At 38.1% G+C, this 27074-nt stretch overlaps 1 protein-coding gene across 1 annotated transcript in view; it reads left to right on the top strand.

Annotated features, from left to right (window-relative positions):
• Positions 1–27074, top strand: part of LOC122798433 (HHIP-like protein 1) — an 861110-nt gene that overhangs the window by 729532 nt on the left and 104504 nt on the right. The window contains exon 5 of the mRNA XM_044067362.1: positions 14040–14166. Within this exon, the coding sequence (XP_043923297.1) occupies positions 14040–14166 (127 nt within the window). The remainder of the gene's footprint in view (positions 1–14039; positions 14167–27074) is intronic.

Genomic DNA, 27074 nt, shown 5'->3' with positions numbered 1-27074 from the left:
CGATAGTTTCCAGGATCCGTTGAGGCACCACCTTTGTGGAGAGGGACCACTGTTGCTGTATGCCACTCTTTGGGTACATATCCTGTGGTAAGGCTGAGATTGAACAGTAGTTTTATGTTTGGGTTTAGCTCTTCTTGGAGTTCATGTAGGACGCAGCCCGGGACACCGTCTGGTCCCATTGATGCTGTATTTTTTGGTTTGGAGGGGGTGGCTCTTACCTGAGCATCTGAGATGTCAGGGAGGCAGCACTCTGCTGGGATAGATATTTGCCCTTTTGGTGGGGAGGGGGGGGGGAGAAGATTACGCTGAACCTGTCAGCTAGGATGTTGGCAATGTCTGTGGGTTCGGTGTTTTTTTGTCATTTTGGACTAATTCTGAGCATATCTGGGAATTCCCACCCAGGTTCCTAACATAACTAAAGAAAGCCTTGTGATTATCCTTAGTGTCCTGTGCAATTTTTCTCTCGAAGCTGGCCTTAGACGATTTTATGAGTGCCTGTAGTTTTTTGCTAACACTGATCAGAGATGCCTTCCCTTTTTTGGGATTTTGCTCTATCATGTAGTAGCTTCCTCCTTCTATTCTATAGTTTGTTTATGGCTAGGGTCCACCAGACAGGATGTCTACCTTTGGAGGATTGGGTTTTGGTTTTATTTGAGATTGCATGATCCATGCATTCCTGAAGGTGTTCATAGAATGCGTTTATAAAGGATTCTGCGGTCTGGGCTGTATTTTCCACAGGCCTGGGGGCTTTGAAGGATTTCACCTCGGTTTTGAGGAGTGTGAAATTTGCTTTAGAGAAGTTTTTCACTGTGGTTTTCTGGGCAGGGGGTGGGGTCGGGATGTGAATATCCAGTGAGATTAGTTTATGGTCTGATCTTACCAGTGAGGGATACACTTCTGGTCTAGAGCATAGAGTCCCCATGTTGGTGATGATCAGATCCAGTATGTTTTCACCTCTTGTGGGAGTGGTAACAAGTTGTTCCATAGCATTTGAGTTTATAAATTCTTGGAACCTTTGAGCTAGGGTGTTGGAGCTAGAGTAATGCTCCCAGTCTATGTTTGGGTAGTTGAAGTCGCCCAATATAATGGTGTTTGGAGAGACCTTCATATTTTCCAGTGTTCTCAGGAAGGCCGAGTGGGGTTCCTGGGTTTGGGAGGGTGGTCTGTAGCAGGCTATAAACTGGAAGGCAGTTTTACCCACTGTTAGTTGCACATGGATAGTCTCTGATGCTTCGTGCTGTGCCACCAACCTAGAGGTGTGGGTATCTTTGACGAATATTGATACTCCCCCTCCTTTTCTGGTTCAGTCCAAATTTTGGGGCCGAAAAGCATGGTATGAGGTATAACCTGGTAGTGCTGGGGTGCTCTCGGGATCCTTGAACCAGGTTTCTATTACTGCACAGATATCGATGTTCTCCATGCTAAGGAGAGTTTCGAGTGCATGCATCTTGAGGTTTAGACTTCTGGCATTGAGTAGCATTACTCTTAGTTTCTTATCCCTTGTGATACCTATGGAGGTGGGTTTGTCTTTTGAGCCTTGCCTAAAAAAGGCACTATGGAGGTAGCAAGAGCCTTTGCCAATATCCGAAAGCCCAGGGATGACAGGTGCAAGCCATCCCTAGTGAAGCATCGTGGCTTGTCGAGCATGTCATCCCAGGCTGACAGGCATTGGATCCCCTTTGAATGACACCATTACTTAAGCCAATTGTTGAAATTGATCATCTTGTCTTCATATTGTGGTATCATTCTTGGTGAGGGTAAGATGCTACTCAAGGTCAGGGTCATACCGGCCTGGGCCACATGCTCAGAGAGCTCCTCTATGTCTCTTTTCATGTAGTCCAGGGAGGTACGTCTCAGGTCATTCACACCAGCATGGACAATGATTGAGTCATATTTGTACTTGCCTTGGAGTGACCTGAGTGCTTGTGTTATGTGGCGGATCCTAGCGCCCGACAGGCAGCTCACCGTGACCTTCTCCTTGTTCAGCCGGGTGAGCGGGACGTCAGTGTGCCTGACAATAGAGTCACCTATTACAAGCGTATCAGGTGTGTTGTTTAGCCTTAAGGCCTGTTACTGTTTGGCACACTGGCTTTGTGAGCTATGTGTTGCATGTGTTTTGTTTTGGGGTAGCGGTTGCTTGGGTGTCTGCTTTGGAGGTCTCTGCTGCTTAGGCAGATTTTTATTTAGAGCCTCCGAGTATGTTTTTATGTGTTTGTGTTTGGTTTGCTGTCGTGGTAGGTCTATGTGAGACTGGAATTGTAGTGAGTGTGGTTTCCTTCTCCTCCTGACAGGTTTCACCAGTACTGAGTTGAGAGAGCTTAGCCTCCAGTTTGGCTATATGGTTGCATCTCTCACGTGTTGGAATTTGTTGGGAGGAGGAGAGGGTTGTCTGTGTACATGAGGCAGTTGTAATATTGCCTCAGGATTCCCAGATTCACCAGCTGGACCAGAGAGGAGATTGACAACTGACCTTTGGACATGCTAGAATAGTATTGGGAATTCCTTTATAATTGAAAAAAAAGGGCCAATGGGGAACAAGGTACTCAAGGGGAGTTTGTGAGGGTGTAGTGCTTAGTGCTGACTTATATAATTGCTTTAGTGAGCAAGTGCCAGGTAACTTAAATGCAATGTGTTACAGGTAACTTAAATGCAAAAATGACAAACAGTAACTTTCTTTCAAGTGAAACAAGGAAATAACTACAGTAAGCAATGCAGATGTCACTAGGGATCCACAGAAGCGCTGAAAAGCCGTGTTTTAGGTGGAATTAGCGTTTCAGGGAAATAACAAGCAAACAAGCATACAAACAAAGCTAGATTCAGCAGGCCTGGATCTAGTCTATGCTACAGCAAACAAGGTGTACCAATTTCAGTAAGAAACAGTTCAAATATGCAGGCACTATAAGCCTTTAACCAGAAATTCCCAGCTCAGAAGGGTAGATTCCAGCCTCTCCTCCCACAAGAGTGCAGACCACGACCCTTCTTAATGTAAAATAACTGGCCTGAAGCCCAAGTGCTTAAACCAGAACTAATACACTTTTAGAATAACAGACACTGAGCCCTCAATCAGCAGTTCCCAACTTAGAAGGATGTAAGCTACCTGTCCTGCCACCACAGTACAGGCCACAAACCTTCCTAATGTAAAACAACTGGTCTGAGCCCAAGTGCTTAATCCAAAAGACTTAGAATGATAGCTACACTTTAATCAAGTTACTACCAAGCAGTAATAAATACAATTGAATACTTTAAAGAATGCCTGGATTAGTGCTCAAGTTATACAAACAAAGCTAAATTCAGCAAGCCTGGATCTAGTCTATGCTACAGCAAACAAGGTGTACCAATTTAGTAAGAAGCAGTTCAGATATGCAGGCACTATAAGCCTTTAACCAGAAATTCCCAGCTCAGAAGGGCAGAGTCCAGCCTCTCCTCCCACAAGAGTGCAGACCACGAACCCTCTTAATGTAAAATAACTGGCCTGAAGCCCAAGTGCTTAAACCAGAATTAATACACTTTTAGAATAACAAATACTAAGCCCTCAATCAACAGTTCCCAACTTAGAAGGATGTAAGCTACCTGTCCTGCCACTACCTTAATGTAAAACAACTGGTCTGAAGCCCAAGTGCTTAAACTAAAAGGCTTAGAGTAAGTTACACCAAGCAGTAATAAATACAATTGAGTACTTTTAAGATGACGCAAACACAAAATAAAGTAGGAAGAAACACAAATACAGTAAAAGCAGATAAATTTTTTATTTTTTTTTGAGTGAGCAAATGAGATGGGCCCAGGAGGAGTATCCAAGTGCAAATTTACAAGAGGGGCGGGCAGTTTCAAAGCCACCAAGATTAACACCAACACAAAAACAGGGAGGATGGGCGGGAACCTACTGAAAAACAGAGTCACAGCTTCCAGCTAGATATTCCTCAATGCAACGCAAACAAATTACTATAAAAAGTGCAGATAAAAGTTACTTAGCTTCACTTATGCGTTCAAGTTGATAACATGCAGGTCTTAACCGGCCAAAGCTCACAGTTTAAACAGAAGATAATTCACTGTACCACTTGTATAAGACAGAAACTGAATAACAATGAAGGAAACTACCCCCACCTATCACTAGCTATGCAGGTTTTTAACAAACCTTAACTGAAAATACCACATGTACTACTGAAAAACAGAGTCACAGCTTCCAGCTAGATATTCCTCAATGCAACACAAACAAATTACTTTAAAAAGTGCAGATAAAAGTTACTTAGCTTCACTTATGCGTTCAAGTTGATAGCATGCAGGTCTTAACCGGCTAAAGCTCACAGTTTTCTCAAAGTCATGTTGTACTAATGCAGATTTTTCAGTTTTTGCTGGATAAGCATCTACTGTGTCAGATAGAAGACAGACTGCCATGTGACAGGAGCTTCCTTGACCATATGTATTTAATATTAGCTAATTTATAATAATTTATTAAATTCATTTTTTTCTTTACCTTAATTTGACCATGTTTAGCATATTTATCCTTGTCTGTCAGTATAATATGATAAAGGGATGGCATTTAGTCTGCATTTTTCAGAAGCATTCTATTTCACTGGGTCTCATTTCACTAAACTGCAATAGTATATGATTTCTAAATTATCAGCGTGATGTGTTTTTTAATGGGCCCTGTGATGAAGAACAATATCATGCTGGGAGGTTACATACCCATGAAGAAAGGAGAGCACTTTTTGTGGTAGCAATTGCTCTCTATACTGGTTATGCAAGACTGGAGTTACTGTTTATAAGTAACAGAGTGTAAAAGGCCGTATCTGTATGCTAGTAGGTGAGTGTCCCTTGTAAAACATCATTTGGAATTTGCCCTATATATAAATGAGTTGTTTGCCAGATTTTTACCATTTGCAAGAATGCAGGTAGCTGTTCAGTTCCGATGTCAATAAACTGGTCTGATTGATTAGGCTGTTTCAATGAGCTGGAATTCAGTGATCTGATCCATAATACGATTGGATAGAACACATTGTATTTTTTTTTTTTTCAATAAAGAAAAATTACAGTATATGATTGAACTATCATATAGTTTTAAAAGTCATCTGTTTTATTAGTAAAGATGCAGTTTATTGCTATTACTATGTTAATACATTTTGCCTAATTCCAAAATATGCTGATTACAGGATCTTTAAAAAATGATTCTGTCAATGTTTATTGATATTGAATTGCTTTACGGTGACAAAAAGGCAAAACAATATCTGAATGAACAGAATATAATGTATAATGTATTCAGTACTATGAAGCAACTGTAAAACAAAATAGATTATTTGTTAGATATAAAAAATGCTTAATCTGTGAAAATTGATAGTTTTTAAATTAAGATGTAAATGTAATTTATCAATTTGTAATTAGTATTATAGTATTCAGATGGGCTATTTAAATGTTTGAATTCAAATTTGTTTTCATGTTTTACTTTTTTGAAATCCATATGAAGACTGAGATACAATTGATATATATTTTTATATGACAGCAGTGAATTAAAATCTTTCACCCAGTTTTCATGAGCACTTCAGTTCAACCTCCTAGTTTACAGACTGTCTATAAGAAATCTTACATTTGCACTTAAGTACTACCAAGTTTGCCCAGCCTCCTTTCAGTTGTGCGTCTTCAGCAGACAAAGTATTCTTCATGGAAGACTCTCTTTCATATTGCAGTAATCTCTGCCAGGTGGTTTTCTGTGCTGTAAGAATTGCCTGTCAAATCACTGTATCTGGTCATCTACAATAATGGCGTATCTAGTCATACTAATCACTGGTTCTTGACTAAGATAGCCAGAGTCAAATCGTTATCAGTATATAAATCTGTCTGCCAACACTCCAGTCCTAGAGAATAGATCCTTCCTTCTATGGATGTTTGCCACCAACTAAAGTGCTATTTTGAGAAGATTAGATACTGTATATATAAATAGCAATCAGTTTGTCTCTTTTACATTCAAAAATGATTTAGAAAGCATCAAAATTAGCCTAAACCATATGGCTTTCTGATTACATGTTTTAATATCAAGCACAATAAGTTTCTTCCATCTGTCAAAAAGGCGTATTCTGCAAGAGCATTAGCTATTACAGTTCTTTCTTTGGCTGTGCAGGCTTTGATGAGCTCTTGAGAATGTTTGGGCTACAGCTGCCAGGTATTACCTCAAAACCTTGGTGAGGCATTATTTGGTAGATGTGGTATCATAGTCAAGGTCTTCCTTTGTGTCTGCTGTCATGAAGGATGTATCTGAAGAAGGGAGACCTCCCAGAAAGACCTGACAATCAGACACAAAGGTTTTGTGCCTACCATAATTAGAAACCCAGGGGAGTAGGTTCAGCCTCAGTAACATCCCAGCCTAGCTTCCACCTCCTTGCTGTATGTGTCTTTTTCCTATTGTGTTACACATCATGGGTTAATTACAGATCTGGAGGCATAGGGAGTGGTCTCAGTATCCTGGAAATCTTTTATTTAATTTTACTTGATGAGAGCTCTTATGTTGGCAGTTTTAGTCCTACTGTTATCAAGAATGAGCCTTTCTTACATGTCTGTTGTCAAGACAAATGCATAACTTTTAATCCAAAAAATTCCATGGGAGCACACCAGTCTGTAACCAAGAACCAAACAGTAAAAACCTACTACAAAATATACATCTAATAGGCTTATGCATAGTTTGGTATTGGCTTTCCAGGACCTCTAATTTTCATCATACAAAATAATTTATTTTTCCATTTACTTACACAATGTTACAGCTGTTTATAGCATCTGTTATCCCCAACAAACATATGTGCATTCCCCATAAACTAGAATTTCTCATTCAATATCAAGGACTTGGAAAAGTGTTCATAGAAATATGAAGTTCTTGAACAGCTGTATTATTACTTGCATACTGTTGCTAAGTGTTCTCCTTACTAACCTCCTTCTGTAGTAATACATGTTCTTGCTTATCTGCCTAATTCACATGAATGAATTCAAATCTTTTCACTAAAGTGCTGTTGTTTGTGCAAAGTTTCATATAGCCACTAGTTAAACATAATTATGCCACTGTTGCTTATATATGTAATTATTTGATATCTTCTTTCTTTTCCTGTGTGTTGCTACTTGCTTCTGACATTGTAGGGTGTGACTATACAGGACAGTGTTCCTTGTTCCATATGGATTTTACAAGGCAGCACTGGTTGTATAAGAAGGTAACATAGGCTCACAGGTAAGTACTAGGCTAACTGCCCTTGCAGGCCATATTTACCCTAGCCAGTTTCACTTTTTGTGCTCAAAATTGCCTATCCCATTTAGTTAGAGATTGGTCTTGCCCATCTTATGGTAAATAGTTATATATTACTCCTAATGAGAATAACTTGGGTCATACCATAGATAATTTGAGGGGAACTATGCATGGAATAAAGCATTTAGGAGCTCCTTCTGTCCATTAGTAGTACAGGGGGGTGGTCCTCGGATACATTTTCTGTTTCCCATCCATAGATCCAAGTTGGCTTAAATATGGACAGGGATGAACTTTGTTTTATGTGGATGGGGAGTCTGTTCCAGAGCAGCCTTATCCTCTGTGAAATAAGCCTGTCAGTTTGACAGTCATCTGTGAAATTTTTTGAGAATTTACAACACCTGAATTCATCCAGAAATGCAAGGAGTGGAGTTAAGTATGCAACATGCGCTGGAGGTAAATAAATGTTTGTTTTAAGTACTTTTTACCGACACTAAATTTGAATAAAATATGAATTCAGGGGTGACACTCAAGTATAACATTGTTTTAGTCTGAGATTATTTAACTTGCATCCATATGGAAAATGAAATAGTATAGTTACTATGCTATAAGGAGAAGTCTAGGGTTAGGTAATGGAATGTGTTATTTATAACAGATGAAGCAAAAACAAGCACTATAAATGCCAGGTATCTCAGTTAAAATAGCTAAAGGAAATAAAGGTAATGTGACTGTAGAGAGTACGGTAACCACAGAAGCAGCCAAAGGACATACACTCGTGACGTCTGCAGTAATGCACTGTCACTGGAGGAGTGTAGAGACAGAATGCAGTGCTATATTCTGAGGCAGGATGCACCTTGACAAGATTATGCAACCTGCATGGACAGTAAGTACATGTCGCTTTAATAATGTGATGTATTTTGTTTGTATTGTCCAGCCACTTCCATAGGTACTGCTTCCTTGTGCTGCACAAGTTCTCCTGTCTTGCTCTGAGAGGTGCTAGCATGTTGTAAAACTAACTATTCCATACTTTGCGACAGGCTTGTGATTGCATGAAAGATACTTTGAGTACATTATATGGTTCATTTACATTGCAAGCTGTGGAACAGCAATCAGTTTATCTACATAAATCACTAGAATGAGGCAGTGACCATTGTCTGCAATGTAACGACACAGATGGAGTTCTTCAGCACATCTGTAATCATATCGCTGCAGCTTTTCTTCAAATGGCAACGTTCTCACACTGATTCACAAATGGCATAGGTTTTATTGATCTCTGCAGATTACAGCAGCTGTTTTTCTCAGTGATTTGCCTTTGTGGTGTTGTCTTGAGCTTCAGCAAACTGACTAACATTTACAGTCATAAACTCAGACTGCAAATATCACTTCAAATATGTGATAACTATTAACAGTCTGTAAATGATAAAATGCAATATTTTTGAATAGCTGATTTTTTGCCTCTGTTGTTAAATACTTGATTATCTCTTTTTTTCTTTGAAGCTGTCTAGGACACAGAACACCAAGGAAATTGCCTGCTCCTTTTAACTGGTCATGGCAAAAATGGGTAGTAGGGGGATGATGAAAATTTTTGTTAAGAAATGTATAAATAAGTAAATGTGTATTATTAATGTATAAATGTGGAGCTGATTTGAAAAGTACCCCGTCTGCTTTTGCTACATGCCATGAAATCTTTTGCATCCACCTGAGTTACCACTAATCCAGTTAGATGTGGCTGGAGTCCTGGTGCAGAGGAATGGATCCTAACTGTGAAGCAGGTGACCGGGATAGAGGAGTGAAGGGATGGGGTCTGCTTACTTCTCCCAGGGGGTTCTGGAAATAGACAGCATTTGGGAACACATGGAGAAGTGTGATTTCTCCAAAGAAGACCAGGGAAACCACTTCTCTTGCTTGAGTGGGGGCAACAGGGATATTTGCTAGCAATATAAAATACAACCAGCCAGTGAATCCAACACAGGTTTATTGTAAAATCTCTGTCTCTGACATCTCGGCCAAACATAAGCCTTCAAGGAGTAAAGAGCATCATACAAAACCTGTCTAAAATACTATAAGCAATTAACAATTATACAATTAAACAATTAAATGAGCATTCTCCAGTTTAATTCTTCATTTAACCCATATGGGTACAGAGTATTAAATTTTAAAAAATATACACTGATTCCTTAGTTAAAAGCTGTTTTTTTAAGAAGACATTCATCAAAAAATGACATTTATTTTCTCTAAAATACTTCTTAAATTGCTGAAAATGTACTGCTATAGAGCTTTCTTCCTTTTTATTATAAATATCCCTTACATGTTCTAGTAGTCTCACCTTGAATGCCCTCTTGGTCTCCCCAATATAAAATAAATTGCAAGGGCATCTGAGGGCATAAACAACACCCTCAGTATCACAAGTGAAGTTATTCCAAGTTTCAAAGGTAATATTATTAATTCTTGGAAAATTTTCTACTACAAATTTACAAGCTTTGCATTTATTACAGCAAGTGTTTCCCCTGATGTTTAACCTCTGATCTATTTTCATAGCTGGGATACAAAATCTTCCTCTCACAATAAAATTTTATATATTCCTACCCCTTCTATAGGAGATTCCCAACCTGCCATCAAGACATGTAGAGACATTTTTCAAAGAACACAAGTACTTCCAATAATATTTTATTTGTTCTACAACTTTTGAACTAAAGCATCCAAATGTTGTAACGAAATAAATAAATTCTTTGTGTTCTCTGTCAGTCATTTTATAATGGTCCAAGGACTGTCTACTAACATGACAATTTCTTTTGTCAAAAGCGTTGCATAATTTCTTCCAACTCTTCTCAATTAGGCTTTGGCTGTAGCCTCTTTTAGCAAACATGTACACAGTTCTACCCAATTCTTGTTTAAAATCATAGATATTATTGCACAACCTAGATATTTTAAGCATCTCACCATAAGGAAGTGCTTCCATAGTATGTGTAGGATGACAACTATGGCCATGAACAAACTGTGTACCTTGATCAAATTTTCTGTACACCATCATTAGTTCAGAACTATTCCTAATGCCAATGACTGCATCCAGAAAAGGAATATGTGTTCCTATATTAAGGCCATCAAATTGTAGACCATGTCTATTATTATATAGAGAACTAACAAATTCTGTTACTAAGTCCTGTCCCCCCTCAGCTTTAAAAATCAAATCATCAATGTACCTGTAGTACCTAATAACATGCTGACAAAAAAACTTATTCCTATAGATATATTCATTCTCAAAAAGGCCCATGCTTAGATTAGCATACATGGGGGCAAAAGCAGCTCCCATTGTTGTGCCTTGTCCCTGCCTAAAAAGATTATTAATAAACTCAAAAAAGTTATGTGTAAGACAGAAATATACCAATTCTACTATATATTCTGTCACTGGTGAAATACCTAAAAAAAATCTCAAAGCCTCCATGCCAAAATTATGGCTGATCTTCGTATAGAGACTTTTAAAATCTAATGTAAAAAAATACATGTTACTGTTCCACTTAATATCATTAATCTTTTGCAAAAAAACAAATATATCTCGAATATAAGATGGCAAAGTATTTACTACAGGTGCTAAATAACTATGTAAAAAAGGCATAGTTTATGGGTGAAATATTCACAACCCGAGACTATAGGCCTCCCCAGTGGGCTATTTAAATTTTTATGAATCTTGGGGAGGCAATAAAAATATGTAATTTTACATCCATCTATATTAAACTTCTTCTTAATATCAGTTTCAGAGAAATAACCAAGTCTATTACCCTTATGCAATAACTCAACATACTCAGCAATTGCTTCATTATATGCCAACATGTCACTTCTCTCATAAATGTTATCATTCTCTAAATGTTCAATACACATAGCCATATACTGAGTATAATGCATAGTGACAAGCTCATTCCCTTTGTTTGAGGGTTTAAAGATTACATCCTTCATTTTACCTAAAGCTTGAAGAGCTTTCCATTCTGTAATGGGCAAGTTATAAATCAACATGCTGTTTATTTTTAACAAAATTATTAAACACATCTTCAATAGCATAATTCAACATATTGGAAAAATGAACTACTTCATTTAAAAATGGAGGTAAAAAAACACTTTTCGTGTTAACATTACTAGTATCTAACCTACAATAAACATTAAATGAACTGTCAGATTCACATGTAAAAAGACTTTTACACGACGTATTCACACTGTCATTACAATCTATCAAATTATCATCTATATCTGCTTTTCTAAAAAAAATACTTTAGATGTAGTTTTCTACTAAATTTAAACACATCACATTTGATGTCATAAATACGTGGTACCACAGTGGGAATACATTTTAGGCCGCGGTTCAAAACTGCAAACTTACAATCAGAAAAGACATGTCCAGAAAGAGTTACGATATAACTCTCACTCAATCGAGGTATCAAATTTTCTTTTACCTCTTTTATACCCCCTCTGGGGGTAGGAGTCCCTTTGAAAATGTCCTTGTTGTTCACGAACATGTTTTCTGCCTTGCCTTCCTCCCCTGTAGTTGTTAGTATCATTCCGAAAGGTTTGATAATGTCGTTCCGGTTGTTGAGCTGGTGGCAAAACAGGGTATTCCTCTTGGTTTTCTGCCTCTTCATCACATGAAGTGTGATGTCCATCTGATGCTGAAAATGAGGAATTGTTCATTTGAAAACCATCTTCCGCCCTTTGAAACCTCACATGATTGCGAGCCTTCTTCCGATTGGCCTTTGAGATAAACGCCTTCCCATTTTCATAGTCACGAAGATCTCATAGTAGTTTTTGCTTCTTCCTTTCAACTAATTCCCTTTCATAATCTTTTAGTTTTACATTAAAGTCATTGAGAAAAGCATCAAGCACTTGGGCATGTGTGCCTGCTGAGAAAGTATTACACACTTTTTTAATCTGATCTTTTAACTCTTTCTGCTTAACCCTGTCATGCTCTAACAGGATATTCACCCACTCTAAAGTGCATTTATGTGCCACTGCTACCCAGCATTTATGAAATTGTATATCAGAAGAATTTTGTAGATCAAAGGGCAGAGTCGGATCCTTAAATACTCTCAACCCTCTAAGTGTAATGTCCAAATCCAGATATTTTTGCAAACCAGACAAACTAAAGAAAGTAGAGGTCTCTTTCCAGATACATTTTTCCAACTGTTCAGAAAGAGACTTACTTTCTTCAGATAAAGACGAAGGTAACTTTCTTCCCACATTATTGAACGGATTATGGCAACATTACAAGTGAGACTACTAGAACATGTAAAGGATATTTATAATAAAAAGGAAGAAAGCTCTATAGCAGTACATGTTCAGCAATTTCATGATAGTAATAGTGAAGGGTTACAAAGAACTATTTTAGAGAAAATAAATGTGTCATTTTGTGATGAATGTCTTCTTAAAAAAACAGCTTTTAACTAAGGAATCAGTATATATTTTGAAATTTAATACTCTGTACCCATATGGGTTAAATGAAGAATTAAATTGGAGAATGCTCATTTAATTGTTTAATTGTTAATTGGTTATAGTATTTTAGACAAGTTTTGTATGATGCTCTTTACTCCTTGAAGGCTTTTTTTGGGCCGAGACGTCAGAGACAGAGATTTTGCAATAAACCTATGTTGGATTCACTGGCTGGTTGTATTTTATATTTTTTGTTTGTAGTGGTCATTTTATATTTGCTAGAAATGTCCCTTGTGTAAGTGAGGGACAACTAAAACAACATCTCACTGCACATCAGCCCCCTCCAACTCCACAAGCCAGGTAATTGTGAGATGCTAGGGATAAAAGAAAACCCCTCGAACCACCCCTAAATGATGGCTCCTCCCAGTCAACCCTCAACCTGATGATGGGTAATGAATGTTCCAAATGGCCAAGAAGAGGCTAAAGGTCAACAGTTAGTGACAGCACATAATGGTAAACTAATTCAGACATGGAGTGTAGGTTTAACATCTCATCTGAAGACAGATCTGAAGTCTAGTGCTGATATATGAAAATTAGTATTTTGTATAACTTAACCAGACTCTGCAAGTTTGTAATTTGCAATTTAAAAGTGCAGGGTAAATAGGACTTGGCCTGTAATTTCGTAGTGTTATGGAACTATATGGATGATATATAAAACCAAGTGTATTGTAATACTAATCTTAAAGACTGATTTTCTGATGTTGATGGTGGTAGTGATGATTACCACTAGAATGATAGACTATTTATTTATTCCATCAGGAGATATGATTTTTATGTGAATGTACAATATGAAATAGTCAGAAAATCAGTGTAACTTCAGTCAGAAGTTCACACATGGACATTATTTTAAGAAGCTCAGCTACATCTATACCATCCATTGCTGTTCTGGGAACATTATAAATGAAAGTACAAAAACTCCCAAGATGAAATAAAGTGTTCAGAAGTATGAATCTGAATAATAAATAATGCATTTCAAGTCAAAGTGAAGTTGTGTGAATTCAAACGATAAACCAATAAACACTGCAGTTCATGTCAAGGTGGAGTTTATTATCATCATCTATTTAGCTTAAAATATTTTTATTTTATATTGTGGTGAGTTCCTTCTCTTGTTGTTTTAATTATGCAGAAGAAAAATGTGAATCCTTACAGACAGATAGACAGACAGACAGGTAGATAGACAGACAAACAGATGCACGTGCAGACACACACACACACACACACACACACACACACACACACACACACACACACACACACACACACACACACACACACACACACACACACCACACATGCAGCCTGCTGTGGATGTTTATGTTAATACTGATACAGAGCTTCTACCTTTCTGTTACAGATGATATCTTGCCTATTTTTGCCTATCCTTATGATGTTGGGAGATCAGTTACTGGGGGCTACATTTACAGAGGTTGTGAGATGCCAAATTTAAATGGACTGTACATATTTGGAGACTTTATGAGTGGGTAAGTTTTCAGTTTATGTATAATATATAGTTTAAATGTAATTTTTAAATAGTGCTTCTCCATTTATGCAAAGGGTGTGTGCAGATCTGTGTTGTTAGTTTTGCTGGTTTGACTACCATCATGGAGCTTTGGGGGTTAACTAGATGAAAGGGTAAAAAAGCCAATGGTCTACTGATTTCTTCTTTGAGAGATTATTGAAGGCTTCTGCACTAACCACTGTCCCTCAGCAGATATGAGCAAAGAAAGGTGAGGAGACTGTATCTGCATCAGGAAGGTACACGTGCAGATGAGTGAAAAAACTCTCACCTTCATCATCTCCGAGTGTAAACTATGTAGAGAGCTGAACAGAAATGGGAAGAGCACAATAAAAAACACTCAACACCTGCGTTATGTTGATAAGAAGGCACATACCATCAAGCTGTCACTACCATGGGGAGAAACTGAGGAAAGTAACTGGCTTGGGACTCTAATAATCGATTTTCATAAACAATTTTAAAAAATCTGGCAAAATATACTGCAACATTCTTTAGTTTGCTTTTGATATTTTGGACAAGTTATGTCTTGAGCCATGTTCTTAACCCAAATAGGATCAATTGCATCACCTACAGGTTCATCTCATGTAGTTATGGACACTGATTAATTAGTCAGTGATGACGGTTAGAAAGAAAGGTAGCCATCATGAAAACTGCCTTGAAGTTATTGCCTTGGGCTGTTTATAGTCAATTGTGTCATTTGTTGCAATGCTCAAGTTACCAGCACCTTCCTAGTCAGTATACTTTGACAGTAACTTTTTTTTCTAGAAAATTGTTCGTTTTCTGCACGTTATGTTTTTTTTTTATGTGAAAGCAGAAAAAACCTTCCCCAAACAGTAATAGAAAGTGAATGCCATATGAAGCAGATCAATACAACTAGATAATATGTCACTGGAGCATCGACTTTTACTTGGATGTCAAATGAACCACACCTGCAGTTCTGCACATAATAGACAAAAAAATCACACCAGTCTCATGACAATGTTCTACCTTTCCCCAGTTCAGACTTTTTATTATAATAGCAATTTGAGGATGCCCAGTATCCAAGTGCTGTTAATCTCACAGAAGATATGTGAGCTCCTGAAAATATCTGTGTTTTAAAATAATAGTAGTAACCCCCTCCTCCTGGCCACAACAATTTATTATCTCCAACTTATCCACAAATCTATACAACTAAATCGGCAGTGAATAATCTTCCTGTATGAGTGACCCACTAGAAATACCATCTGGGGTGACCTCCCCCAAGCTTGAAATATTATATCCCCTAAAAAAAAAAAACTGTCATAACCTATGATTTTATTACCTGAAATAAAGGAATCAGTCACCTTCTAGGTTGAATCTGCATATATTCCATGCATGCATGTCAGGTTTTGTTGGGTATTTCTATTTAATCACCTGTCTCACAGATATGTAGTAGACGGGCTCATCAGAACTGTCCATAGATACAGGCACGGTATGTGAGTGAGTATGAGTTTATCCTACAATGGACTGCTGCATAATATAGATTTAGTTTATGTACTTTGTACCCACTGAGAGTCATAATGGGCTCAGATCCCACACCCAAGACTCAGAACTGAATAAAGCATGTATCAGTGAATAAATGAACAAGTGAACAAATGAGCCATCAGTATTTAAGAATAATACCGAACAATTTGTAATTAGAGAGCTTCCTCATTTACCACCTGCAGTTTATCACACCCAACTAACATATACCCACTTACAGAGAAATTATAAATGGTGCTCAGCTCACATACATCATAGTTTTATGATAAATAGGCAACAGGTCAATATTCACCAACAAGTGCAATCTTATGAACCTGTCAGTGAAGCTCTCTATAATGGCATAGAAATGGAGTAGTATGCTTAGAAATATCCAAGGAATTTGAGAGTATTCCACATAATGATAATAATAATAATAATAAACCTTTATGATAACACTGGATATTGATCCATACATTATTGAGATGATAAAGTGTTGAAGTCCATGGTCAGTATTCCAAGTAGTCTGAGATTATTTCAGGAGTCCTTCAGGGGTCCATTTTGTATCCTATATTAATTTTGCATTTTTATCCTTACTTACTCAACATAGTTATTGGATGGCCAAATATGAGGACAATGTCAAAATTGGTGCATTTTTAACATCTTCATGTGACGAATTTTCATTAAACCCATATCAGCCTGATTTATTTGAGTGGTTCAATACACATGATCTAAACATTAATCTCCCAAAGAGCAGAGTAATATATTTTGGTATTTTCAAACCAGAACAAACATACAAATTGAGTAATACTAAATTGCTTGAGGTAATTGAGTACAGGGACTTAGGACACCTATCAGCAAAGGCTAAGGAGAAACATACCATGGTTATTGTGCAAATGTGTATAACTTGTGAAAGGCTGTAGTGGAATATAGTGCCTTATTTTATTCCTATTTGTTGAGAAGGTTCAAAGGAACTTCAGAAAAGCTACCAGTGATTCTAAAACCATCTCCAGTCAAGAATGTGTAGCAAAACTCAAGTTATTCAGTATTAGCTATTGTTAGATATATGGAAAATTCTGTTTAGATTATTGAGTTATTTATGGTAACAAATTAATATTTTTGATAAACACTGAGTTATTGCAATCAAGTAGGATATCTCATGGTATAAACTACATTTCAAGTTGCAAATGCAGAACCTTATTAAGAACTAAATTTATATTTCAGGTTATTAATAAATTGCTCATACAGATAAAACAAAGAAACTCCTTGTAATCTTTAAAGAACTCATTAGATTATCTGGTCATTTCCCAACATTTATTCTTTATTAATGAAGCCTGTGTTGCAATAGTCTATGACCTATATGCAGTAATCTTAAAACTATGAAATTATGAAACTATTCCCACAGATGACAGGTGTCAACTTAAATAAAATGATCCTTACAAATTGTTACAAATGTTTCTATCCATGCAGTGCAGCTTTCCTCCTCAGTCCAGCACAGTAGCACTGCTGGAAAACCCAATCTCTCAGCATCAATAAACACACTGCTGTCAAATATAAACACCTTGAAAATAAAACAGTGTTCCCTATTTTTCATCATGAAGCAGCTAACATGAAATATAATCACTATGTTCTACATATCTTTCTAGCTCTGCATATCTTCCTACACTGCCCCTCACCCACCCTTACCATATGGACATGCAGAATTTTCCTTCTTGGACCATAGGCATGTTGCTTATTGGAAGCAGAATATGAAATAAAGTAAGTTCTTATTCATTTATTTATTGCAATACTTGCAATGTGATTTTTTTTTTAAAATTCAGTGCCAATGGCACAACATGTAGCACACTCGCCTATGGTGCTAGAAAAACAGAAGGCTATAGGTTCTGTTCCCACTCTAGGTGATTGGATTGCTGACACTGCAGTGAGATTTTAAATTAAGGTCTGATCTGCTTGAGTTGGTGGTACCTCAGGTAGATATAAAAGATTCCATGGAACCTCTCCAGAGTTTCTCCAGTGCCCTTGTCAAATTTCCCCTAGCAGTAGAAATACCACCTCAGGTCTCCCCTGAAAAAAGATCACTAGCCTAGTGGGACCAAGCTGGTCAACAAAGAATAACTAAAATAAGTAAATACCGCATTTGTAAAAATATCCATTTCATGTGGAAACAGTGTTCTGCTCAACACTGTCATTAAACAGCTCCACAACCAGAGCTTATGATATAAAAGCCAATACAGAAAGGAAATGCAGCTGAGAATACTTCTTTGATGAATCTGAATATCTTTAACCAGCACTTTGAGTAAATATTTTAAATGTGTGACTTTTGACTAGTGATAAAATAAGCCCAGTTTTTACTGTCCAAGAGATCACATAAAATGCACAGAATATGAACCCCCAAATCTGTTACTTCTGATTGATGTACCTGTTTGTTAACTACCCATTAATCAAAAGACAGATAATCAAAAAATAGATATGTTGATAAGCTGTAAGGCTACTGGATATGATTGCATAACAGTGTGGCATCTGGAGTTGCATTCCTTCCCCATTGTTGTATAATCACGGAGTTATTATGTATAAACTAGGGTTTATGGAGGACACACTCCCCTAAGTGAAGGTGCAAGGGAGCTTGCAACCTGTCAAAACACTTACACAGTAGTAATACTCTTTTTAAACTGTATTTAGGCAGCTAAGTATTTTTGCAATATGAACATTTTGTGACTGATGAACTGCATACGATGTAATTTCTACCAATCACTTCTATAACCAAATAACCTGTCTGGTATAGAATATCTTTCAAAACTAGTTTTATAAGGTAAAGCAGGCAAAACATCTTAAAAATGCTCATACTCAGTTTAAATTTGTCATTTGGCCTTCTGAAGTTTTGCATATTTTTCTGTTATCTGCACTATTTGTTTTTTATTATGCTGAATTACTCATAATTTAATATTTCTAAAGTCAGTCTGCAAGAAGCCTTAAATATTTCCATTCAGTGATATTTCCTTGACAGTGGCTTGTTCAATGGGGCTGTTGTCAAGATCCTTTGTAATGATGTTAACAGCAGACCACTGCAAAGTATATCACTAGAGACAGACTGAGCTTATCATCTGTTTTAAGCATTAAGGAGTCACTGACAAATCTGATTTAGTTAGAATGACAGCTCCATAACACATTCAGTCCAGTACCTATTTTAGAACTAGGCTTCATATGTGTTACTCAGTGGGCTTTCTGTAGACAAAGTTTGCTACTGGTTTACCCACCTTCATTTAGTACATTGCTTTCCACTGTCCACAGCCCTTTGGTATTTACCGCACTGGTCCGACTACTTGCCATTAACAGAATCTACGTATATTTGTAAATCATGATCCAGTATGATTTAAATTGTCATTTCAGCAGCCTGATCCTGATTTATTGAGACTGACTAAGTCAGTTTCCAGTACTGTAAAGTTATTACATCCCTTTCCAAGTGATACTGTAAAGCTATTACATCTCTTACCATGAGATTCTTTGACCTTGGAGATGATTATAATTAATAGGAGTACAGGGGTTTCCCCTGCATTGTGGTTTTGGAGATTAAGCCCCTTTCTCTCAATCCACCACACATAAACATGCAATCAAAATTCTGTGCAGTAGAACATGTGGTTTTTGGATAATTTTCCTATGGTCCATTATTTCCAATAAATTGTATAGGCTCTTAAACTCATCCATTTAAAAGTAGTATGAATATTTAGGCATTTATTAGACTTGTCCCCCAATTGCCTGTATTGGGTGTTTTTTTTAGGTTTCCTGCACCCCTGCTGTGAAGAATATTACCAGCTACATTTTCACTTTTATTATTAGATTCTAAGAGCCAAATCTCAAATCATCATTAATTGTATTTCCGGATATTACAACTGAATTATTGCCTGTTCCTTTTAGGAATCTTTAAAAATAGCTGGCCTGTATAATTCAGCAGCAACTTCCAGACTGATAACACAAGGTGATGGTTAAATATGCTATAAAGTACAGTATTGTCAACAGAAACTTTGGTCCAGTGTATGTATACAGACTGTATGAATCCAGCAATTATGAACTGCCATACACATAGATTAAAGTGGTGTTAACAGACACCATAATCTAAGCCTGCATGGAGTATATTTAAACTGTCCTTATGCATCTGAGTGCCTGAGTTATTTCCGTCATAAGCTCATCCAAGTGTTAGAATCCTACCTTTGTATGGCCATTAGCCCTAATGAACTTATCTCATGAAATCTAGATGCAAAAAATGCTACCTTCCTCAATTCATTTGTAATTATTGACAAGTATCACTACCCATATCCATTTCACATGCCTTCCCAGATTACTCCTTCATCTTTAACAGTTGCTAGAAGATTCATTTATGAAATGTAATGTCTACGCCTTTTTTGAAAGCTCTTGTACAGCTCTGTATTCATAGTTCAGCCTGGATCCAATGCAGAATTTTGCTGCCCATCTTTTAAGTTTGGAATGTTAATGGAAAGTGAAAGACACTTTGCACCCACTACATCTAAAATTATGTTATGACAGTATTTAAACATGCAACATTATAGATGATTTTAAAAAGTTTTACTGTAATGGGTAGCATACAATTTCCCAATGTCACTTACACTGGATTGCTGGATTAGAGTATTCTCCACAGTAGAAGAAGTGTGTGTATACAACGTCAGAGCACTGTGTGTATACAGTATCAGAGCAATGTGTGTATACACCGTTAGAGCACTGAGTGTAAACAGTGTCAGAGACTGTGTGTATACAACATTAGAGCACTGTGTGTATACGTCAGAGCACTCTGTGTATACAACTTCAGAGCACTGTATATACAGTGTCAGAGCACTGTGTGTATACAATGTCAGAGCACTGTGTGTGTACAGTGTCAGAACACTGTGTATACACAGTGTCAGAGCACTGCGTGTATACGTCAGAGCACTGCGTGTATACGTCAGAGCACTGCGTGTATACGTCAGAGCACTGTGTGCATACAATGTCAGAGCACTGTGTGCATACGTCAGAGCACTGTGTGTATACAGTTTCAGAGCACTGTGTGTATACAGTGTCAGAGCACTGTGTGTATACAGTGTCAGAGCACTGTGTGTATACAGTGTCAGAGCACTGTGTGTATACAGTGTCAGAGCACTGTGTGTATACAGTGTCAGAGCACTGTTTGTATACAGTGTCAGAGCACTGTGTGTATACAATGTCAGAACACTGTGTGTATGCAGTGTCAGAGCACTGTGTGTATGCAGTGTCAGAGCACTGTGAGTATACAGTGTCAGAGCACTGTGTGTATACACCTGTATACAGCATCAGAGCACTGTGTGTATACAACATCAGAGCACTGTGTGTATACAACTGTATACAACATCAGAGCAATGTAGTATACAATGTCAGAGCACTGTGTGCCTACAACTGTATACAATGTCAGAGTACTGTGTGTATACAACTGTATACAATATCAGAGCAATGTGTGTATACAACTGTATACAACATCAGAGTACTGTGTATACAACTGTATACAATGTCAGAGCACTGTGTGTATACAACTGTATACAACGTCAGAGCACTGTGTGTATACAATATCACAGCACTGTGTGTATGCAACTGTATACAATGTCAGAGCACTGTGTGTATACATCAGAGCACTATTTGTATACATCAGAGCACTGTGTGTATACAACATCAGAGCACTGTGTGTATACATCAGAGCACTGTGTATATACAACTGTATACAATGTCAGAACATTGTGTGTATACAACTTTATACAACATTAGAGCACTGTGTGTATACATTGTCAGAGCATAGTGTGTATACAACTGTATACAACATCAGAGCGCTGTGTGTATACAGCTGTATACAAAGTCAGGGCACTGTGTGTATACAACCGTATACAACGTCAGAGCACTGTGTGTATACAACTGTATACAATGTCAGAGCACTGTGTGTATACAACTGTATACAATATCAGAGCAATGTGTGTATACAACTGTATACAACATCAGAGTACTGTGTATACAACTGTATACAATGTCAGAGCACTGTGTGTATACAACTGTATACAACGTCAGAGCACTGCGTGTATGCAGTGTCAGAGCACTGTGAGTATACAGTGTCAGAGCACTGTGTGTATACACCTGTATACAGCATCAGAGCACTGTGTGTATACAACGTCAGAGCACTGTGTGTATACAACTGTATACAACATCAGAGCAATGTAGTATACAATGTCAGAGCACTGTGTGCCTACAACTGTATACAATGTCAGAGCACTGTGTGTATACAACTGTATACAATATCAGAGCAATGTGTGTATACAACTGTATACAACATCAGAGTACTGTGTATACAACTGTATACAATGTCAGAGCACTGTGTGTATACAACTGTATACAACGTCAGAGCACTGTGTGTATACAATATCACAGCACTGTGTGTATGCAACTGTATACAATGTCAGAGCACTGTGTGTATACGTCAGAGCACTATTTGTATACATCAGAGCACTGTGTGTATACAACATCAGAGCACTGTGTGTATACATCAGAGCACTGTGTATATACAACTGTATACAATGTCAGAACATTGTGTGTATACAACTTTATACAACGTTAGAGCACTGTGTGTATACATTGTCAGAGCATAGTGTGTATACAACTGTATACAACAACAGAGCGCTGTGCGTATACAACTCTATACAAAGTCAGGGCACTGTGTGTATACAACCGTATACAACGTCAGAGCACTGTGTGTATACAACTGTATACAATGTCAGAGCACTGTGTGTATACAACTGTATACAATATCAGAGCAATGTGTGTATACAACTGTATACAACATCAGAGTACTGTGTATACAACTATATACAATGTCAGAGCACTGTGTGTATACAACTGTATACAACGTCAGAGCACTGTGTGTATGCAGTGTCAGAGCACTGTGAGTATACAGTGTCGGAGCACTGTGTGTATACACCTGTATACAGCATCAGAGCACTGTGTGTATACAACATCAGAGCACTGTGTGTATACAACTGTATACAACATCAGAGCAATGTAGTATACAATGTCAGAGCACTGTGTGCCTACAACTGTATACAATGTCAGAGCACTGTGTGTATACAACTGTATACAATATCAGAGCAATGTGTGTATACAACTGTATACAACATCAGAGTACTGTGTATACAACTGTATACAATGTCAGAGCACTGTGTGTATACAACTGTATACAACGTCAGAGCACTGTGTGTATACAATATCACAGCACTGTGTGTATGCAACTGTATACAATGTCAGAGCACTGTGTGTATACGTCAGAGCACTATTTGTATACATCAGAGCACTGTGTGTATACAACATCAGAGCACTGTGTGTATACAACATCAGAGCACTGTGTGTATACATCAGAGCACTGTGTATATACAACTGTATACAATGTCAGAACATTGTCTGTATACAACTTTATACAACATCAGAGTACTGTGTATACAACTGTATACAATGTCAGAGCACTGTGTGTATACAACTGTATACAACGTCAGAGCACTGTGTGTATACAATATCACAGCACTGTGTGTATGCAACTGTATACAATGTCAGAGCACTGTGTGTATACGTCAGAGCACTATTTGTATACATCAGAGCACTGTGTATATACAACTGTATACAATGTCAGAACATTGTGTGTATACAACTTTATACAACGTTAGAGCACTGTGTATACATTGTCAGAACATAGTGTGTATACAACTGTATACAACATCAGAGCACTGTGTGTATACAACTGTATACAAAGTCAGGGCACTGTGTGTATACAACTGTATACAGCGTCAGAGCACTGTGTGTATACAACAGCAAAGCACTGTGTGTATACAACTGTATACAAAGTTAGAGCATTGTGTGTACACAACTGTATACATTGTCAGAGCACTGTGTGTATACAACTGTATGCGACACCAGAGCACTGTGTGTATACAATGTCATAGCAATGTGTGTACACAACTGTATACAATGCCAGAGCATTCTGTGTATACAACTGTATACAATGTCAGAGCATTCTGTGTATACAACTGTATACAATGTCAGAGGACTGTGTGTATGCAACGTCAGAGCACTGTGTGTATACAGTGTCAAAGCATTGTGTGTATACAACATCAGAGCACTGTGTGTATACAACTGGCAGGGTCTGAGATTGCTTTGTATGCCAGACAGAGTTAACCCCTGAGGAGTCTATAGGAGACTGAGTAGAGGAACATGGCTTTTAGCCTATTTGTGCAGGATAGATGTTTGAGGCATTGGATTTTCCGGGTGAGGAACCTCTGTGGTCTCTCCAGCTGCTGCATGTGCTTTGTGAGGTATATGCTGAAAGGGGCATTGTACCCAATTGTGGGTCTTATAAGGGAAGAATACAGGGATGTTATGACCACCTTGTCCCTGGATGAGAGACCCTTACTAATGAGATGGGCCATGTAGAAAGCTTTCCATACAATGGAAGAAGTTGAAGAAGTGGAGAGGGGTGCTTCTGGTCTATCTGTACAGAGTATAATCCCCAGGCAAATAAAGGAAAAAGGCTGGGAGACTTGAACAGAAAGTACATGGCTAAGGAAGGAGAAAGAGAATATTTATCAAAAGCTGAAATTCCTGGGAACAATCCAGAAAATTCCAACAGACCTACCAATATAAAAAATTATTCTAATGCCAAGCTGAAGGTACTACTGCCCAATGCTAGGAGTCTTAACAAGAAACTGCACTCCCTGGAAGCTCTCCTCAGCCTGGAGAATGCTGACGCCTGTGCAGTTACAGAGACATGGTTCAAGGCTGTGGAAAGCACCCCAGCAGTGCTAGGTTATAATTCCTATCACACATTCAGACCACTCTCTAGAAAGGAAAAAAAATGAAAGGAGGAGGTATTTCCATTTACGTAAAAAAACAATTGCACCTTTAGTTTGGTCAAGCAGGATGACTCACTTGAGCTACTCCTTGTCCAGCTTATCATACAAAATATCCCCTACCATCATCCTCACTAGCTGCAGGTTCACAGCCATGAAATATGAAAACCTCTCCACATACCTGAAGTTACTAGAATCACTTAACATTCAGCCCAACACACTATTTATGAGTGATTTTAATTACACCTCCAAAAACTGGGAACATAAATGACCACTAACATACAGGCTCAGAGATTTCTGGACTTTGTCAATGCAAATGTTCTAGAACAGCTGGTCTGCACTCCCACTAGGGGCTCAAATATCCTTGACATATTATTGACAAACATGGGGTGTATTGTAATCCTCCACATAATGTCCTCATTCATAGGATCAGGTCATAAATAAGTCTCCTTTGAAATAAATGTAACAGTAGTACCCCCCCCCCCTCAAATCCTATACTCCTAAAGAATTTTTCCAAGGCAAATCTATTAAGTGATAGCATAGATAATTTTAAACCTCCCCCTAACCCCGAATACACAGAGGCCTATGCAGTAGTGTACATGAATGCCCTGTACAACCACTTAAATGACTGCATAGAAAAGGCAGTACCTGAACAAACTAAACGCAAGTCTAGCTGGAAAAATAAGTCATCTTTGTGGACCCCTGGCATAGACTATACAACAGAAGGAAGAAATTCCTGTCTAGAAGTAAGAGAGAGAGGATGCACAACAGATAAAAAATCCCTCATTTGTCTCAACAGGCAAATCAGGGAACTAGTCAAGTCTACAAAAGCTAAATATGAAAATAAAATAGCCTACCAAGCAAAAGATAAACATAAAGCATTTTAGTTATGTTTGAAATCTTAAGGGGAAACACTCAACAATGTACTGAGTTGGCTGTGGGTGGCACTACCTATACTCAGCCAGAAGAAAAAGCAAATCTGCTGGATGATAAATTCAGCTCAGATTTCACCCCCTTATCACCTATGGTCACTCTGCATGAAATACCCCCTACCATTCCTTTACCTGTTATCACAAAAGAACAGGTCATCACTATGTCCTGTAAATCTAGAAATACAGCATCAATGAGCTTTGATGAAATTATAGGGTGCATATTAAATACCTTGAAACATGACCTAGCAGACCCACTCAGATCTCTGTTTAACCACAGTCTCCAGAAAGGCTTTGTCCCAGTAGAGTGGAGGACAGCAACAATTATCCCTCTGCACAAGGAGGAACATTAGTGGACCCAGGAAACTACCAACCCATAACTCTGACTAGTCTCATATCTCGTATGCAAGACTATGGAAAGGATAATCATGGACCTGATTAACAATGACATAGGAAATATCTAAATTCTAGACTCAATCTAGTTCAGCTTTGTCAAAGGCAGGTCCTACCTGCTCAGTCTGGTCGATTTCTTTGAGAAGGTCACGTCTGGTGGATTTCTTTGAGAAGGTCACTAAGGCTATGGATGAGGGAGAGACAGTGCATACTGTCTGCCTCCACCTGGCCAACGCATTTGACAGAATACCCCACTCAGGTGTCATTGATAAACCTCACAAAATTGAGCATAAACTTCTACTTTACCGGATGGATAGCCAAATGGCTCACTGATAGGACACGTGTTGTTAGAGTGAGGGAATTCACATCCAGCAAGAGGCCAGTCACCAGTAGAGTACCACAGGGCTCAGTGCTGGGCCCTCACCTGTTTGGGATATACTTCTTGGATGTAAAGGCAAATGCAGATGGCATTTGGCTGACCAAGTTTGCTGATGACTGCAAGTTGGAGGCAATCATTGACTCCCCAGACGATGTTGATATCCTACTGAATGGTCTAACACAGACTAGTGATTGGTGTCAGAGCCATGGCCTTAAATTTAATGCAAAAAAAGTGCATAATAATACCCTTTGGGAAATCAAATACCCCTGTAAATTACAACATTAATAGCACTCCCACTAAGAGTGGACCCAGTGGTGAGACATCTGGGAACTCAGTTAGATAGTAATTTAAACTTTGGCCACTATGTGTTCATGGTGGTGAGGAAATCCTTCTATGTGGCTCAGCTTATAAGTAAGGGCGTGGCATCCAGATCTATGGATGTCATAGTACCACTGTACTCAACCTTCACCAGACCAATAATTGAGTAAAATGCACCCTTTCACAGGTACCTCGCCAGGCACCTGCAACAGTTGGAGCGTCCACAGAGGTTTCTGACTTAACATATTCAGACTTATTAAAAGCCCTATCACTATATTCAGTTTACTACCAATTACTGATGGGTGATTTGTATCTGACTTACAAGGCAGTCTCTAAACCTGATCTCCAACATGAAGAGGTCATCCTGGAGAGAAAGATGTGTCTCAGAGGTTGCACCTCCTCTAGAATAGGCTTTCTATTCACATAAAACAGAACCCTTCTCAGACTATTTTGAAGCACAATCTGGGCTAATGGAGAGTAAATC

The sequence above is a fragment of the Protopterus annectens genome, chromosome 1.part0 (genome assembly GCF_019279795.1).
Source record: "Protopterus annectens isolate FY-2018-M chromosome 1.part0, PAN1.0, whole genome shotgun sequence".
In the NCBI taxonomy this organism is placed as follows: domain Eukaryota; kingdom Metazoa; phylum Chordata; order Ceratodontiformes; family Protopteridae; genus Protopterus; species Protopterus annectens.
This window is presented reverse-complemented; position numbering and strand designations above follow the sequence as displayed.